This window comes from Trichomycterus rosablanca, chromosome 3 (assembly GCF_030014385.1).
Source record: "Trichomycterus rosablanca isolate fTriRos1 chromosome 3, fTriRos1.hap1, whole genome shotgun sequence".
NCBI lineage: Eukaryota > Metazoa > Chordata > Actinopteri > Siluriformes > Trichomycteridae > Trichomycterus > Trichomycterus rosablanca.
Genome location: NC_085990.1, coordinates 38,314,846 through 38,333,772, shown reverse-complemented (window position 1 = coordinate 38,333,772; position 18,927 = coordinate 38,314,846). Strand labels below are relative to the sequence as shown.

At 37.9% G+C, this 18,927-nt stretch overlaps 1 protein-coding gene across 1 annotated transcript in view; it reads left to right on the top strand.

Moving 5' to 3' along the window:
* The window catches only part of adgrb1a (adhesion G protein-coupled receptor B1a), a 134,335-nt gene that overhangs the window by 65,893 nt on the left and 49,515 nt on the right, over positions 1-18,927 (top strand). The window contains exon 16 of the mRNA XM_062991273.1: positions 6,633-6,759. Within this exon, the coding sequence (XP_062847343.1) occupies positions 6,633-6,759 (127 nt within the window). The remainder of the gene's footprint in view (positions 1-6,632; positions 6,760-18,927) is intronic.

Here is an 18,927-nt window from a genome sequence, read left to right as displayed (position 1 = left end):
CCACCACTGCTAGGTTGACACTGTTGGGCCCTTGAGCAAGGCCCTTAACCCTCAATAGTTTAGACAGTATGCTGTCACAGTACTGTAAGTCGCTTTGGATAAAAGCATCTGCAAAATGCTGAAAATATAGATAGATAGATAGATAGATAGATAGATAGATAGATAGATAGATAGATAGATAGATAGATAGATAGATAGATAGATAGATATTTACTGGATAGATAGATATGGAAGGATAGATAGACCTTGTGTTTGGTCCTATGCTTTTTCACCTTAAGAAACCTGCTTATTAGCTTAATTATCTGGACTGGGCAGCACTGTGGCTCAGTGGTAGCACTGTCGCCTTACAGCTGGGTTCGATCCCCAGGTGGGGCTGTTCGGGTCCTTTCTGTGTGGAGTTTGCATGTTCTCCCTGTGTCTGCGTTGGTTTCCTCTGGGAGCTCCGGTTTCCTCCCACAGTCCAAAGACATGCAAGTGAGGTGAATTGGAAATACAAATATTGTCCATGACTGTGTTTGACATTAAATTTGTGAACTGATGAATCTTGTGTAATGAGTAACTACTGTTTCTGTCATAAATGTAACCAAAGTGTAAAACATGACGTTAAAATCCTAATAAATAATAAATAAAATAATTATCTGGACCGGGCTGTGGGAGAAAGTAGAAATCTAACTAAAAACATAATGTTCTGCATATCATGCTGATGTCTACTATTACAAATCTAATAAATACATTCCACAATGTGTATTAAACAACTTAATTATACCACAAAATATGTATGGTGCAGTCTTTGTAGTTCCACTGTCTGATTTGGGGTTTGTGAAACTCTTAAATTTCGTCTTGTTTCAGTGCCACTGATGTTGATATAATCTGGGGCAATTCTGCAATCCAGAATATTTCAGTCTTGTTTTCACTACATTCTTTTATGTTCGCTATGTTTTTGACTGAGAAAGTACAGACATTGTAGTGGAAGGAAGATTTGCATTTAAATAGATAAGCACACAAAACCAAGATGCTTTATGTTTGGTTCTGTGACCAAAAATATGCCGAAACAAGGGTAACACAGTAAAGAATGACAGGAAGCGAGAATGAAGAACGACCAGAGAAAGACTGAGGAAGGATGATGAAAGTCAGAGAGATAGCTACAACACTAAACTATAATCGGGGTGTACAATGAGGAGAGCAGCACTGGGGGAGGGAGTGTGTTCAGTGCAAAATTAAATTCTTCCGTGGACAGCTGCTATGATTAATGAGTTAATATTTTGGAGAGAAATTGGAACGTGAAGAGGAGCCCTTGTCACTGCGTGTTTTGTTGTTAACAACTTGAAGGCATCACACTCTTCAATCTGGACAATCAATAGCCAGACATTCATTCTGTCATAGGCACATATGGTATAGATCTCCCAGCATTGTAGAGTGGGAATATCTAGCATGCTTAGTCCAAGTCTAAGCATTTGTGTTGTGGGAAATAACAGGCGAAAGGCAGAAATGCATTCATTCACTTGCCAATCCACCTGTTACATGTTTTGGGTGATACAATAAAGTTCTTACAGTCACAGAGATGCAAGAAATGAGCACAGGTCCTTTGGACCAGTGTCGCTAAGTGGCACCATGCCATACTCATTGTGTATGAAGAGATGAAATAGTACATGAGTGAATTGCAAGCCAGGTTCATAAAGTGCTCTTCATCAAATTTGATGCTGAAACAAACCATACACAGCATTCGAACAACTGAGCAGCATTATTCAGTGGTTTTACTTACTAAGTATGCTCTCTATACGTGTGACTTTTCTTCAGTTACTCTGGTATCCTTCCTCCTTTCACAAACATGCCAGAGATGGATTGGCCGGGTATAATTGCCCCTAGGAGTGAGTGGAAATAAATTAATGATTGTTTACCCTGCTGCTTATCCAACTTTTATCCAAAGCGACTTACAATTATGACTGAATACCATTTAAGAAATTGAGGGTTAAGGTCCATGATGAGGGGCCCAACAGCAACAACTTGGTGGTGGTGGGGCTTGAACCGGCAACCCTCTGATTACTAGTTTAGTACTTTAACCGCTGTTACACCAGAGCATAATGTTAATTGTAAAAATAAATTAATGAGAACATTTGACTTTGACAGTTAATATGAACAGACGAGGTTTTAGCCTAAAATTATTAATTTCTCTCTACATTTTTTCTCTCTCACACACACACCCACACAGCGAGAAAGAGAGGAAGAGAGCACTAGTGTGTAGACTGACTGATCCAGTGGCGCTTTGCTGTGACTGTGAATGTGTGTGTAGTTGACAGAGCTAATCGCATCATCCAGCCAGACTCTGCTGGGGGTGATAATATATTGGATTTTAGAGAAAATGCTGTTAACACTGAGCCTTCCCCTGGAGCTACAGACATGACCCTCATTGCCCTTCCAATTGCCCCAGGCTATTCTCTCAGCCCTGTTGCACTATGGGAAATCTAGGTTAAGGCTTTTGCAGCAGCCCTGGTGCTACTATTCGTAGCCAGTTTGGAGCTCTGTGGCATCCCCGACTCCCTGCTGTCCATGTATGTTGTAGGATTCACAATGTTGGGTTGCCACATGATGGTGTAAAATGTAAGTTAGCCTTTTATGTGGACAGTACACTGATTCCTGCCTCTGATGTGCAATAATTTCTATGTTACATACAAGTAATCAGGTTACATCAAATCATTGATTGCAGGATCCAAATTGGGGTTTTGTTTCTTTTGTGCAATAATGTAACAGGATAAAGACAATTTGTGGATTTTAATTTCATTCTAACAGTCATAATAAAAGTATTCCTCTCTAAGATTCAGATGTGACTAGAGTTTATTAATTAATTTTAATTTTATTCTAACAGTCATAATAAAAGTCTTCCAGTCTAAAATTTGTATGTGACTAGAGTTTATTAATTAATTTTAATTTTATTCCAACAGTCATAATAAAAGTATTCCAGTCTAAAATTGTTCGTGACTAGAATTTATTTCTAATAAGAAATAAATAGATAATAAATATTAATAATACAAATTTTGGCTTTTAAACTGGGTAAATGTTTCTAGGGTGGGACCAAACAAAAGGCGGAGCGTAATGCAGTGGCTTGCTTTTAACACTGTACCCTGAAGTACTAATGTACATCTTACAAGTGCACTACCAATTATAGTTACAAACTATGTAGCGCAAAGGAAGCAGTTTGGGACGCAGCCAAGAAATCACTTCACTTACATGTCATGTTAAACATTTTTTAAACAGCATTCAAATAAAGTATCTCCCAAAGCATGCCAGTATGTGGCTTGTTACTCTACTCAGTCAGTGGGTGACTGCGTAATGCCCTGCATTTGACTGGTAACCAGACCAAGATGTCTTTCTGCCTAGCATGCATTAATTTTTAAGGGGCAGCAGACAAAGATAAGGCAGTTACAGAAAAAGATAAAAAAAATATATATATTGTTCTAAGCTTTTAAACAAGGGTGGGGTGCAGCAGTGTGACTTTTATCATTGCTTCTTACCCTGTTCCAAAAACATGCAAAAGGCTATTATAAGCTTCTTTTAAAAGGCTCAAGGTGTAAGTAATGAAACAGATAATAGCTCTGTCCAGCGTGCGTTTATGCTTTGCACCCAGTGTTTTCAGGTGGTGTCAGACTTTCCACGACCCTGAGCAGATACTATAACATTAATTAAGTCTGATTAACTCATTATTGGACTAAATATAAATGCTGTCAATGTATCTCATGTGATTAGGTAAAAAAGAACAATATTCTGACACTGATATGTATGTAATCAAGGTCAATCTCAGACTCTTAAGTAGACTACTCATTAACATAACCACATTAAGGTAAGAATCAACAGCATGCAGTAAATATGCGAATGGATTCAGGTCATAACTAAGTGCATGTGAAGCCACTTAAAATACATTACAGCTGATTGGGATTCAGTCATAAACTAGTAAAGCTGTTGCTATTAATTTATCACTAATGCCTGGTAACAAATAAGTGAACCTGACACACAAAGTTGGAGCTAATTTAGCTAACAGGGCTGCCCAGATTTATTATGTGAACCAACTCCACTAGTTCTTATTTGAACCGTAATAAAGCTTGACAACTCCCCATTCACTCGTTTATTAGCTGTTAATGAAAAAAATGTAGCAGTAACAGTAATCAGTAATTGTGACACCATAGCTTGGATTTGTGAAGTGGTAAGTCAGTTATGACAAATTGCACAGGGTCACAGTGGGTCTGAAGCCCAGCCCATAAATACTTTATCTGCAGGGAAATGTAATGTCTTTATATGTAGTCAAATTGTGGGGGTATAAGCTTTTTCAAGAAATACTATACTGTTTCAGATATAATATACATAAAATATTTAATAGTAAATAGTATATTTAAAGCTTTTTTAGTATATACTACTGTCATGTATTTTACAAGGGGGAAAAACAAACACAAAAAATAATAATAATAATTAATGCTGACTATTTTATACAGTAACAGCATTCACCTTATGTTTGGCAGATTATGAATAAATTCCATAGCCTTGCATTGCCAGGAAGTTAAAATTATTATTGGTCCTGATCTTGGTTGAAATGATTGCTTTTTATTATCCCTATTATTCATACCAAAAGAGGAAACTGTACTTATTATTCAGAAAAAAAAGTTTTTCTATTATGCTAATTAAAAAAGTATTTATTTTCCCTATTTGGTACATGACTGAGCCACCTTTGCCAGCTATTACAGGCAGTTGTTTTCTTTCTTATATAAATGTTTTATATTTTATATTTATATAATTCGTTAAGCTTTGCCAGTTAGAAAGTGGTTGTATAGAGCAAATGTGAAGCCTTTTCACAAACTTTGAATGAAGTTTAAATTAAGCAAAAGTAACCTGAGGACATTTTTTTTTTATTTAATACCACTTCAGTGCTTTGGCGGTGTCATTTGGAGCAATATCATTGCCAGTTTTTGAAAGGTTTTGGAGGAGGTTTGGGAGGAGGTTAGCCAGGATCTCTCTTTACTTTGAACCATTTATGTTCAAATCTGACCATACTGCCTGTCCCTGTTATTATGAAAAGGAAAATTCAAATAAAAGAGGTATGATAGGTAAGATTTTTAAGGACTACTTTGCTGCAACTCTTAAACACAGCGTATATACAAAACCCATTTCCATAAAAGCTGGGGGAAAAAAAACTAAAGAAATGATTTCCTAAACACTGCCACATTACGCCACTGCTGCGTTCTCTTCACTGGCTTCCTGTAGCTGCACGCATTCAGTTTAAAACACTTATGCTCCAGCCCCAAGCTACCTTTGTGGTCTAATCAAACCCCGCTCTGTACCACGCAACCTCAGAGCCACTAGTCTCGCTCGACTTGATCCTCCACCCAGGACTTGAGGAAGACAAGCATCAAGGCTCTTCTCTGTACTTGCACCCAGGTGGTGAAACGAACCTCCTGTCTGTCAGTCTCAAATCTGAGTCTCTTGCTGTCTTTAAAAAACGATTAAAAACCCACCTCTTTACTAAGCACTTGAGCTGACTTGTACTTACTTACTAATGCTCTTATCAATTTCTTGCAAAACAGTTTTCAGCAGATATGTGTTCTTGAACTGTTGTCTACTTTAACTAGAGTAATGTTTACTGTGGAAGCACTTCTGTAAGTCGCTCTGGATAAGAGCGTCTGCTAAATGTCGAAAATTTAGTTTTCACTGACCAATGTTTTATTGCTTAAAATAACTGAGGGTTTAAAAAATATTTCAGAAAAATACAACAACGTATTAAAAATAAAAGTCTTTTCAGTTTAAATTGATTGTTATAAAAACATTTATTTTTATTTTAGGCCTGTTGTACTGTACACCTGTATATGTATATATGACAAATAAAGGCATTCTATTTATCCTATTATATAAATTTTATGCACAGTACAATTAAGATGTTAAATAAAGGTTCAAGAAAATGAACAAATTCTTGTTTTAATGCATTTGACCAAGTGTCACAACTTTTCAGAAATTGGGCTTGTATATATTCAATTATTACTATTATAGTGATTAGTAGTAGCAGCGTTGTCTAGGGTAGATGTTGGGTTGTGGTTTTCAGTTGTAAATGTTGGACCAATAGTATATTTCTATAAAAATTTAAATGAATGTTGTGTATAAAGTTGCAGGCACAATTGTATGTTTTTACTACTAATCTAGCTCATGTAGTGTATTAATTTAGTAACTGTTTGGGCTGTGGATTTCAGGACTTGAGTTTAACACATAAATCTTAACTTTATATGAGTAATAATATAGTGGCGTGTTATTTATGTCTTGTTAATTGAATTATTGTAGTTATTTCGAAGCTGAAAAGCATTTGTGTGTGAGCGTGTGTGTTCAGTTTCATTATTCCTGTAGCTAGCTAATCTGGCTGTGCAGAAAGCAGAAGTGCATCATCACAGCGCAGTGCCTTTTCTTCATTCTTTCCTCCTCTCTCTCTTCCATTTTTTCGCTTAGTGAGTGTTGCAAAGCGCGGATGTATTCGGAGCTTTGAAAGCGTTTGTTTCTGTGTGTGAAAATAAGCTAATTACAATCCTCTTCTGTCCTTTTGTCTTTTTCTGTATCTCATCTTGCTGCTGCGGCTGCTGCGTGTGTGTGCGCGCGTGCGTTCTCAGCTGGTCTCCTCTGGGCTGGTGGTCGGCGCGCGCCTGCAGAGCTGTGCCCGTGCACGCCTTCAGGACCAAGTGCGTGTGTGAGCGTCTCTCCGCTTTCGCCATCTTGGCCCGCCTGAGTCCCGACGCGGTAAGTGCTGCTCCTCTTGTTGTCTGTTCGACGCCGCAGGACGCGCTTGTGTCAATATACTGTATCAGGTCGTGTTTTGCTCGTTTTAGGCGCCCTCGTTACGTATCAACAGATTCGTTTGACGGCTCCCCCTCCCCCTCCATCAGGAGGGCTCTGCGACTCTGAGGAAATTTTGGTGTATTTCTCTTCAGAAAGGAGATGGAGATGCATACTATCCTACTAAGTAGGATGTCAAAATAGTACGCATGCTATGTTGTTTCATACTGTTTAGTAGGCTAGTATGCGGATTTGGATTTGCTGTATTGTAAGAATGCCTGTAGCCAGGGAATTAGCCTGCTCAAATGGCTAATTTTAATAGATGTATTTGGCATGTTTAGACAAAATTAGACAATACTCCCCCCCCCACTAAAATAAATAACTTAATAAACAATTAATTTAAAGGCTTAATTGGGATTTTCCACTTGGAGCATCATTTGAACTGTATTATGTGTAATGTATGTAGATTTCTATGTAGACTGAGCAGAATATTACCACAGGCCTACTACACAGCATCCTATTCCCATGTATGTCCTATTGAACTCATGTACAAAACAAAATACATAAACACTTTTATAAAATGAAAGGTTCACACAACTACATTAAATGCATCACAGCCTTTGATGACATACCTTCATTGGCACCCAGTGTTTTGCTCTAAATAATAGGTCCTGATTTATAAATAATGATACATGCTTAATTTAAACAAGGAAAGGACAGTGTCTTTGGGTGGAATTTTTCCTTCAGTGTGATTAGATATTATTAGACTGGAAACTGCCTCTGAAGCAGTTTTATTCACCAGTTGCCCTGGAAACAGCATGGAAAGCCAAGACTCTTAAAGCTATAGAAGGCACTGTAATGTTGCCTTTGTGTCGCATGGCCCACATATCCGGTAGGCCAAACAGTCCCACCAATGGAGAAAACACACATTAATCTCCCTAACACTTCCCCTGTTGGCTGAGACTTAAACCCAGCAGGATTCTAATTTCTGCGACTAAAGGTTTCTGCATTAATAATGAAAGATAGCACGAAAGTAATTCACTTATTTTATTACGCACACCAGCAATAAGACCCTATTGCAGCTAGGTTTTACTGCATCAGTACTAAGAGTTTGGATCGAATTCTGCATCATTCCACTATACAGTACAGACTGCCTAGACCAGACGTGTCAGTGTTATTTAACACCACAGTAACTCTCAGGTAACAGTGTACGGTTAATGATGCACTGACTCAGTTCTGCGTATGAATTCCAGGATTAACATCCACTTGAAACATCCACTTGTATCTCTGGGTTGGCATCAGACATTCCATTATATAATGGAATATATAGAAATTCCATAATATTTACATTTATAGGATTTAGCAGACACTTTTATCCAAAGTGACTTGTTACAATCAAATACAGTTCTAACAATTCAGGTTACGGGCCTTGTTCAGGGGCCCAACAGTGGCAACTTGGTGGTGGGACTTGAAACAGCAACCTTCTGATTACAGGTCCACTGTCTTAACCAGTGAACTACTGTACTACTGCCCTTATAATGTATACTGCTTTATTTCTTGCCAAGAATATGTAAGGATACAACACACATTTAGCAAATGTACATTTAATTTTATTTTATTTTCATGTTTTTCTATCACTTTATTCTGGTCAGGTTTGCAGTGGGTCTGGTTTCCCCATAATCACTGGGCATATTGCAATAGATGGACAGGATACCAATCCATTGCATGGCCTTGGCCACCAACCTCCCATTGGTGGGGTAGGAGTAGCTTAGTGGTTAAGGTACTTGAGTACTAATCAGAAGGTTGCTAGTTCAAGCCCCATTACCCCCCAGGTTGACCTAACTGTTGATTGCTTATATTGTATTTACTCAAAATTGAATGTCGCTTTGGATACATAGTTTGCTAAATGCCACGATTGTAAATGTAATCCTCCCCCTCATGCACAGCCAATCATGTCTGTATGTAGATGCCCGGCTGGTCAACAGCACCACTGCGGTGTTGAACCCTGTATTCCAGCAGTAGTAAGCTAGCATAATTTACTGATGTGTAAAATATAGCTCCTTTATAATTTTAAGTAGTCTACTTGGACACATACATTTGCTTTTTCTTGGTAACTGTAAGAATGTCAGTATTGACCAATAGACATGTATGACATAAACATAGTTATTGCACTAGAATACACCATAGTGTTGTAGCACATGGTAGAGTGGGTGTCTGGCAACATTGGTCCTGGTGACCTGGGTTTGATTTTCATTTTCAGTCACTAAATGAAGGAGGAAATGTGTGAGTTTGTGATGCCCTGCAATGAATTGGCTCCCAGGAAATCTGATTTAAATGTTATCTCATGGCACTGGAGTGTATGAGGAGTTTCTCATGCTCTTTTCATGCTATTTCTGTGTGGGTTTCCACAGGGTAGTCCTTTTTCCACCCTTCTAAAAATATACCTAGAGTAAAATAAGCTACTATAAATGTTGCCTAGGTATAAAGGAGTGAGTAAATAAATGAGTGTGTGTTGGGCCCTGCCAATATATTCCTGCCTTGCACCCAATGTTTCTGAGTGTGCTCTGGACCCACTATGATTCTGATTAGGATAAGGTAGATACTAAAGGTAAATTATTAGAGGCGTTTAATGTTTCTCCAGTTCTCCAGTGATGTCTGTGCAAGAATAAGTAAGATTTTAGCTGACTGGCAACACATGTTGAATGCTTTATGAGTCTGCTTTGGTTTGTTGTCTCCCAAAAGGCTGTGTGTGCTTCTGTTTTGAGTCCCAGATTTGCATTATTTTTACAATGTCTTTTATGGCTGTACTAATCTTGCTCCATGTGTAATGTCTGGCTGGTTCTGGAACAAATTCATTGCCCTCTGCATGCATTTAGCCCTACCTGGGGAGATGGCAGCAGACTCGGAAAGGGTGATACTTAGCTTGTTATGTTCCTTGTGGTGAAACATATTGCGCCATTTTTATTGGTAGTGCCATGTGCCAGCTAAGAAGCTAATTTTCTTTTCCTGTCCTCACTCCTCTCTGGCTTTCAGTCCAGCCCCCCACCAGTACACTGCTAATTATTCCTCTAACCATCTTCTGAATGGACTAAATGATCTTTCTTCTATCTGCAGCTAACCTCCTACAGCTACAGAATGTTAAGCAGACAAGGAAATGGCCGTTAGTCTTTTTGACTTTCTGTCCTTTTTTAGATTTCTTTTTACTTGTTTATGCATAATGTACAGTATAGAAACTGCATGTATAGCATAATTCATATATTTGTTAGACCCACATTAGCTAGTTAAACTTAGCAGCTCCAATGTATGTTTGCATTTTGGTAAGGTCTAAAATAGGAGTGTCATCTTGCAAAACCATATGTAGCCAGACAAGGTTTAAGATCTTACACTGGCTTTTAGAAAGTCTCACATTTCAGGTTTACAGCATGGTTTAGATTTATTCAAAAATGCAAAACAAAACAATGGATTTAAATAAATAATAATACATAGAAATACTCTAAATAATTATAAATAAAATGCTATGGAAGATATCTTTACTTAGGGCAGTGGTAGCTCAGCAGTTAAGGTACAGGACTAGTAATCAGAAGGTCGCTGGTTTAAGACCCACATCTGCCAGCTTGCCACTGTTGGGCCCTTGAGCAAAGCCCTCAACCTTCAATTGCTTGCAAATGTATAATCTCAATTGTAAGTCGCTTTGGATGAAGGCGTCTGCTAAATGCTGAAAATGTAAATGTCCTTACACATATCCATGCATCAGAATAAGGTGACAGGAGCCATTTTAAATGTTCAACACAATGCATTAGCCAATCAGAGTAACACATTTATTCACTGAAGTCAGTAAAGTAAGAAAAAGGAGCTAAACAACTCTCATACTAATTGCCTATTATAGCAAGTAAGCTACATTTTTAAAACTAGAACTAAAGTGTCTGGGTAGAGTATAAACCAATATTTCTGTTGATCTAGCTGTTCATCTTTAAAACATTTTAACGGTACTGTTGCAATTGGAAATATTCAACACCACTTAGCAAATAAAAATGAAATGTTTTTGCAATCTTATAGTTGAATAATGCAGCAAATGAACAAATAAAATAAGTGATGTATTTTAGAGAAGCAGGATATTTTGTTAATACTGTCAAGGCTATTCAACCCCTACATAATTTGCTTCAGCTGTGATGTGTATAAGTTACTTAAGCAATAGAACACTCCAGGTCGTGTGTTATTGCGAAAAACATCACTGTGATTTGGTCGCAGGCACGAACCGAAGGTGAGTGCCGTAGATCATCACAGCCGTGATGTTATTCGCGATAACACACGACCTGGAGTGTTCTATTGCTTTTATACAACAGTTTTTACAAAATAAAGAAAGAAAATAAATCAAAGAAGCCCTGAATTTCATATTAAATATGCTTTAATATTGACAATACCTTCCGCCAAAAAGTAGTTCCACAACGAATATAAAGTTTAACACTACAAAGCAGACATCCCAAGTTGCAAAAACTCATTTCAGGGAGGTAAGAACAACAACAAGAAGAAAGCAAGAAACTCCGAAGGGAAAAAAAGAAATAAAAAAACCTCTCGCACACACCAAAAGCTATGGATGAAAACAGAACTACTAGGGCTTAACTAACTGTTCGTGTTACAAACACATTAATGTTCCCTACATAGTGCACTAGATTGTGTATCAGATCATGGATATATGTTCCCTACATAGTGCACTAGAGAGTGAATTAGACAATTGGTTATGTTCCCTACACAGTGCGCTAGATTGTATATCAGATAACGGATTTAAAACGCGACCGGGAAAAAAAGTCTGTGTCGCCTGCGTGCGCGTTTATGTGCATGAAGCTTGTCGTTAATGGCAACGCGTCAGCGGAGTAATACCATTGTGGTGTGAAAAGACCGTGCTGTTATCACGAATATCAGCACAGTTAGAACGCTTCTCAACCAATCAGATTGTAAGGTCGGAACTACCTGTTGTATAAATTGTATTATAAACACAATTGTTAGTATTGTTCAGAAGTTCCAAACTTATGATGCACCTGCCAACGCTCAGAACTTCTCATCTCCAGCATACAAGGAAAGTTGGTATCTTAAGTTGGTAAAAATGAAAAATGAACACAATCATTATTGTCAAAATTTTCAGTGTTTGTAATTGCATCTGTATTAGGTTTTAATTATGATTGAGAGATCTTGAAATACATTTACTAGAGTTTGACTGATCAATGCCTTGTGAGACTGATAATGACAGATGATTGTACTTTAGCATGATTAGGCTAATTTCTGATTCCATTCAGGGTCGGCTACCCCTAGGCTGTTTGGTTCATGAGCAGTGCCTGACATCACAAATGCCTATTTGAATAAATAGGCACAAACTCTTATATACACACTTCAAAATCTTGTAAAAAGCCTTTCCATAAGAGTAAAGGCTGTCACTGCTATGAAGGGCTTTAAATTGCATATTAATGTCTAGGTTTTATTTTAATGAAATGCCCAACAAGCTTCTGTGTCAGTCATGTAGACATACTTTTGTTAATAGAGTATGTCTGTACATACAGTGGGAGCCAAAATTCCCCACTACTGGAAATGCTTTTAATATATTATTATTAAAAGTTAAATATTAATATCAATATTAATTTTATAATAATGTAAGTGCAGTCTTTACATTTCAGAGTCTTTTAGTCTGTGGCGCTACTGAACAGCAAATTGTGAACTTGGCCAATTCCTTTATAGAATTTCAGATTTCCTGAGCACATGGCCAGGAGACTGTAAACATGATCTACTCATCTAAATCTTAATTAATAGATTTGCAGCCATTGTTCAGCCATTGTTCAAGGCAGGAACACCCTGGACATAGGCAATCAGTTATGTGTAGACGCCTGGCCGGCTGATGGCGGACTAGCATAGACCACCACACCAGCCGAGCACCCCATTCTAAAATCCATTCATGTCAGTTTCAGAGACATCTATTCACTCATATTGTTATGCTTATTATATGAATTTTTGTATTCTGGTGGGTCAGTTGGAAATTACACAAGGGTTAGGGTTAGGGCTGCTACTGCTGCAATCCAGGGTTCGAATCTGGCGTCTACATAAAGACATGATTGGCTGTGTCTGAATGGGTGGGGGGTTGGCAGAGACCTGTGATAGATTGGCATCCTGTCTGGGGTGTGTTGCTGCATTTCACCCACATGATCATGACCAGGATAAAGTAATGTACGTGAGTAAAACATGAAATTAATAAAATGAAATTACATGATTTTTAATGTAAAACATTGTATTAAGTGAAAAACAATGGAAAATCGAAGCATTTTTGCTGGTGGTATCAGATTTTTGGTCCTTACTCAATGTATCTATAAAATAAAAATGGTTAGTTTTAGTCTAATTTCTTTCTTGCTTTTTGTTTATACAAATCATGAGTGTGAAAGCAATTTTACATAATCAATAAACATTAAATATTCCACTGCATTTCCTTTTAGTGTTTGATGGGTTTGATTGGCTGCTGTATTTACTGCTTTAGTGCATTGAAACTTTGTGGTCACTTTGCAATTAAGCTTCAACTGAAGTAAAAGATCATACAGTGATAATGCATCCTGGTTCTATTAATGTGCAAGTTGTAGTGATTTATCAACAAAGTCTATGCATGGTTTTAAATAGCAGTCTAATAACACCAGTATTTGAAATAAAACTGATCTGTTCGGCATGATTCCACAAAGAAGCGCAGTCTAAATATAGAGAGTTTGGTTTGGGATCTTGAAATAATCTGCTGGATTAGACAATGCTTTGAGTAAACACGGTGTTGTGTATGACTTTTTAATGCAATAAAAAGAGTGTTATAAAGGCTTATTCAAACTTCACAGATGGGTTATTACATGCATTAAACAAAACAATTTGGCCCACATTTAGAAAAAATAGTAGTCAGTACTTGAGCAAATTCACTGTGATAAATTTCTGTAACATATCTGCCTATCTACACCTTTCAAAAGAAGGCTTTTTTAGATTTGGGGCCAAAGAAATGAATGGCTTTCCTTTTGCATTGTGAAATACCAGATGTTTCATACTTGCTGACAGGACAGATTAATATTTTTATAACCTAGATTTGTACCTACAAATCTGCAGTAAATTAATAACCTATTTCTCTATTTACAGAAGAGGAATAGGTTTGTTTTACAATCTGGCTCTTAGTCACACAGGTAGAGATAAGAAGATAAGATGGAATTCACATGATTTTTAATCAAGACATTACACAGAAATTTTATTTAATATTCCAAAGCAAATGTGTGCTAATCTGATACTGACATCCTTACACTTGTGCAACCATGTGGTATCCAGTGCAAAATATAGAACGCAGAGTAATGTTAGTGTTTTTATGTGGATGTTGTGTCAGTCAACATTGCCTGTATTTGATTGAACATCAGTTGAATCTGGACTACCATTTATGTGTAGTCATTATATGATCAGTACATTCCTACAACTCGGATGTAACTGTTAAATTCATATTGGTTGGTATTTTTAAGATGATGGAAGAGGCTGTTGAAAATGCCAGTACATACCAGTGTTTTAAGCCTATGCATAAACGTTTTGTAATTGGGCGGGTCACGCCTTGCCAGAGTACAGCGACGTGTACAGTAAGGTTGGAATGTATGAACCCAGTATTTAGATGCGCAACCAAGCTAGAAAAATACTGTGGTTAAATAGCCAGAAAAATTTACGTGGCCAAACTAATTCAAAAACGAAAGCAAAAGAAAGCAAACAAAAGATTCTCAGCTCAAGGTGGAAAGGCAATAAACCATGCATTAGTCAGAGCAAAGGGTATCACACTCCTTGCACTCAGCCAGGAAAAAAGGATGTTTGGCCCACAAGGACATAAGCCTATGCTGTCACCTGCAAATGTCAGAAAACTTAGGTGGCAATGTGATGTCCCCACAGAGGCATCGGTGATAAGCTCCCAATGATGCACACGACCACACAGGAAAATAGAAAAATCAACCATAAGAGAAAAGCTGAAAACTTGAGTTACCATCACGATAGCTACTCAGTCCACCAGTGTGTTACACCAGGACATCTCTTCCTTCATGCTAACTGTGTTAGAGATGCTATACACTGATCAACCATAACATTAAAACCACCTCCTTGATTCTACACTCACTGTCCATTTTATCAGCTCCACTTACCATATAGAAGCACTTTGTAGTTCTACAATTACTGACTGTAGTCCATCTGTTTTTCTGCATGCTTTGTTAGCCCCCTTTCATGCTGTTCTTCAATGGTCAGGACCCCCACAGAGCAGGTATTATTTAGGTGGTGGATCATTCTCAGCACTGTAGTGACACTGACATGGTGGTGGTGTGTTGTTGTGTGTTGTGCTGGTATGAGTGGATAAGACACCTCACTGTCACTGCTCGACTGAGAATAGTCCACCAACCAAAAATATCCAGCCAACAGCGTCCTGTGACCAATGATGAAGGTCTAGAAGATGACCAACTCAAACAGCAGCAATAGATGAGCGATCATCTCAGACTTCACATCTACAAGCTGGACCAACTAGGTAGGAGTGTCTAATAGAGTGGACAGTGAGTGGACACAGTATTTAATAACTCCAGCAGTGCTACTGTGTCTGATCCACTCATACCAGCACAACAAACACTGACACACCACCACCTGACCATTGAAGAACAGCATGAAAGGGGGCTAACAAAGCATGTAGATAAACAAATGGACTACAGTCAGTAATTGTGGAACTATAAAGTGCATCTATATGGTAAGTGGAGCTGATAAAATGGACAGTGTGTGTAGAAACAAGGAGGTGGTTTTAATGTTATGGCTGATCTGAGTATTTCCCACCAGGTTTTCAAAGATGTCTTTAAATAATCAACATACCCAACCTTCCATATTCTGCCAAAAATTATATTCAGACAGTGTTTTTTTTTTTTTATTCTAGACATAAAACACGCAATGCATCTTCTGATAATGGCTATTTTTGAAAGAGTCTTGTTTTCTTAAAAGATCCTGAACTTCTCTTACAGTTTTGAGATTTTGAGAACTGTACTTTTCTACTGAGCCCCAATTGGACCATAGTTACAAATGTAATGATATTGCATTTACTCACTAATGTTTTTCATTTTCACTAAAAAAATGCATTCTCTTGCAAAATATGTTGTCGTCAGATCGAAAGTGTCTAACAACTTGTTGTAATTGTAACTAACTGATATTGCAAGAGAACACTGCAGCTGTAAAGCACATCATTTTAGTTAATATCGAATAAGCTCCAGTAAACATAGCTGTTTAAGTGTTTTAAGATAGCAGTGTGTAATCCATGCAAACGGTGGCACAAAGATTTAGTGGTCAAGGTCTAGAGAGTGTGTAATTCTTACCAAAGATCCAGGAAGTGTGTATTTCTTGCCCATCTACAGACCATGATTTATTGTTAGGACCATAAATTAGTTTGTTAATTTGTTCTTGCCCTTTTTTGCCGCTGCTTTAAGATTTCCATCCCCAGATTTTATCACAACTTTACAGTTGGCAGTGTATATGTGGGCAGATACCATTCACCTAGCATCTGCCAAACAGACACATCTGTCAGATTGCCATATAATTATACATGAATTATTACTGCAGAGTTTGTGCAGCTCAGAAATATTAAGGTTAATCCAAATATATTAAGCTATCGATTTGCAGTCGTATCTTCAGGGGCAGTTTGAAATGCAACTAATTACAAATGAAGCATCACATGTCACTGGGGCAGAGTGATATAAAAATATGTTTAAGAAACTAACCTGTGTGAGAAAGATGGTATTCTGTTGATGCTATGCTGAAATTTTACAGGTCTGTAGTAGGACACAATATACAGTTGATTTATTTGTTGAACATTGAATATTGCATGGCTATATTGAGTGTAAAGGGCAGATCTAATACTAAGAGGGTATGTTTTCTTATATACTGTATATTATTATAAATTATAATTATTGTTTTTTTACCCATTGCCTTGAGAAATCTTCACTGCAGTGCTGATTAATCAGAGGGATTTAATTAACTTGGTTCTGCATGGCCATCAGATCTGGAGAGCAGACAGGCTATAAACTAAGCTAATTATTAGGATGTGTGTGTGTGTGTGTGTGTGTAAGAGAGGAGCCCTGAGGTGCACTGTCCTTTTCTGCCACATGTCCTGCGAGCATACAGCGTGACTACGTCAACACTCCAGAGATACACATATGGCAAACAATATACTGTTTCCTCTACAACAGCTGCCATGACCACAGTAACTTTTTGTCAGTAACTTTGTCTTTTTGGTTTTAAAAGTACATTTTTAGTAAGATTTAAATATATTATGAATAGATTTGAGTGTCAGACCAAATTTCAAAAGCTACTACAGAAATTATGACACAATTACAGTTTCCACCCCAAAATACACTACATGATTGGCTATGTAGGGGGATGGGGGGGTCTGCAATGGATTGGTGTCCTTTTCAGGGTGTGTTGCTTCACTGCACCCAGTGATTGCATGGAAACTGGACCCACCATGACCAAACGAAAGTGGTGGTTTAAAATGAAAAAGAAAAATAATAAATAAATAAAATATAGTTTATCTAACCAGTAATATTTTTGTCATTTCTCAGTAATGCAGTCATTATTTATTTATTTATTTATTTATTTTTTTAATCCTGGTCACAGTTACCAATTGGTTGCAGGGCTTTGGCCATTCTCCAACCACCTCCACTCTTTGCCCCAGTCATGTCTGTGTACATTGTCATTTACATTGTCAGCATTTAGCAGATGCTTTTATCCAAAGCGACTTACAGTACTGTGACAGTATACAGTCTAAGCAATTAAGGGTTAAGGGCCTTGCTCAAGGGCCCAACAGTGACAACCTGGCAGTGGTGGGGCTTGAACTAGCAACCTTCTGAATACTAGTCCAGCACCTTAACCGCTAGGCTACAATTTGCCCACAAATTGTGTAGATACCCTGGAAGCCCATAGCACCACTAAGATTCGAACCTGGATCCAAGTGGTGGTTGGATGGCGTCATAGACTTAAGTGATGTGTTTATTGTTAATTAAACATAAAAAAGATAATAGTAACACATAGATATCAAGCTTGCCATCTTTTGGCTATTAGCTCACATTGGTTACAGATAAATTGGAGACGAGTGGAATTTAATTATCTGACTCTCTGTTTAAATTGTAATTTTCTGTTAGTTCGTACACCCAGATTTAGAAATATATGATACTTCTTGCATTTTTTGTAAATAAAACTACATTTCTTTGGTTTTGTTAGGTACTGGGAATGCAACGCCCTGTGATGTATGATGTCCGCTGGTTTTACTGCTGAAAGGGCTTTGTCCATGTAGCCCATTAATCTGTTTACTCATCCAGAGTAGTCAGGATCACATTGAGCATATTTTAAAAACCTCTGAGTGCAAGGAGGGCCTTTGACAGGTCATCAGTGCATTGTGGGGTATCCCACGCTAACTTCCTCATTCACACTTTCTCATACCTAGGAGCAACTTAAAGTAGCCAATCCTTCTAGTGATGTTTTGGGAGGTGGGGTAAACCAGACTACTTTACAGAAACCCACACAAACACAGCACACATTCATTATATTAAACCCGATTCTGGAACTATGCAGCACCACCACTGTTCTCTGCACCACTGTGCCTTCTAATGTAACTGCGATTCATTATTGATAACTCAGTACATTGATCAAAGAAATGAAGACTATATACAGGCTATAAAAATAAGCACATACATACACATACACATTAGAGACACACAAGCAGAAGCCACCCTTAGGCGGACAATTGCTGCATCCACCACTGCAGTGGCCGCTGTTTCTCATCTCCATCTCCATGGCAACTGAAGCATCTGCTGCACCAGCGTGGAAATGGCGAGATTCATTTCAGAAGGTTGACGGTGCTTTTCTGTTTGCTAAATTTGACGTGCGTAGGGGTGACATGGGTATTTAAAACCAGGACTATATAAGGACTACTGTGATGAGCATTTTTTTCTGTTGTGGGTGCCTCTCGCAGCTCCTTACAGAGTCACCTTGAGTTGACCTTGGCATTCGTGGACTGTCTCTGCAGCTATCTAAGGTGCAGAAGGCAGACATTCTGTGCTCCTGAAGCACCCTGAGGTTCTTTTA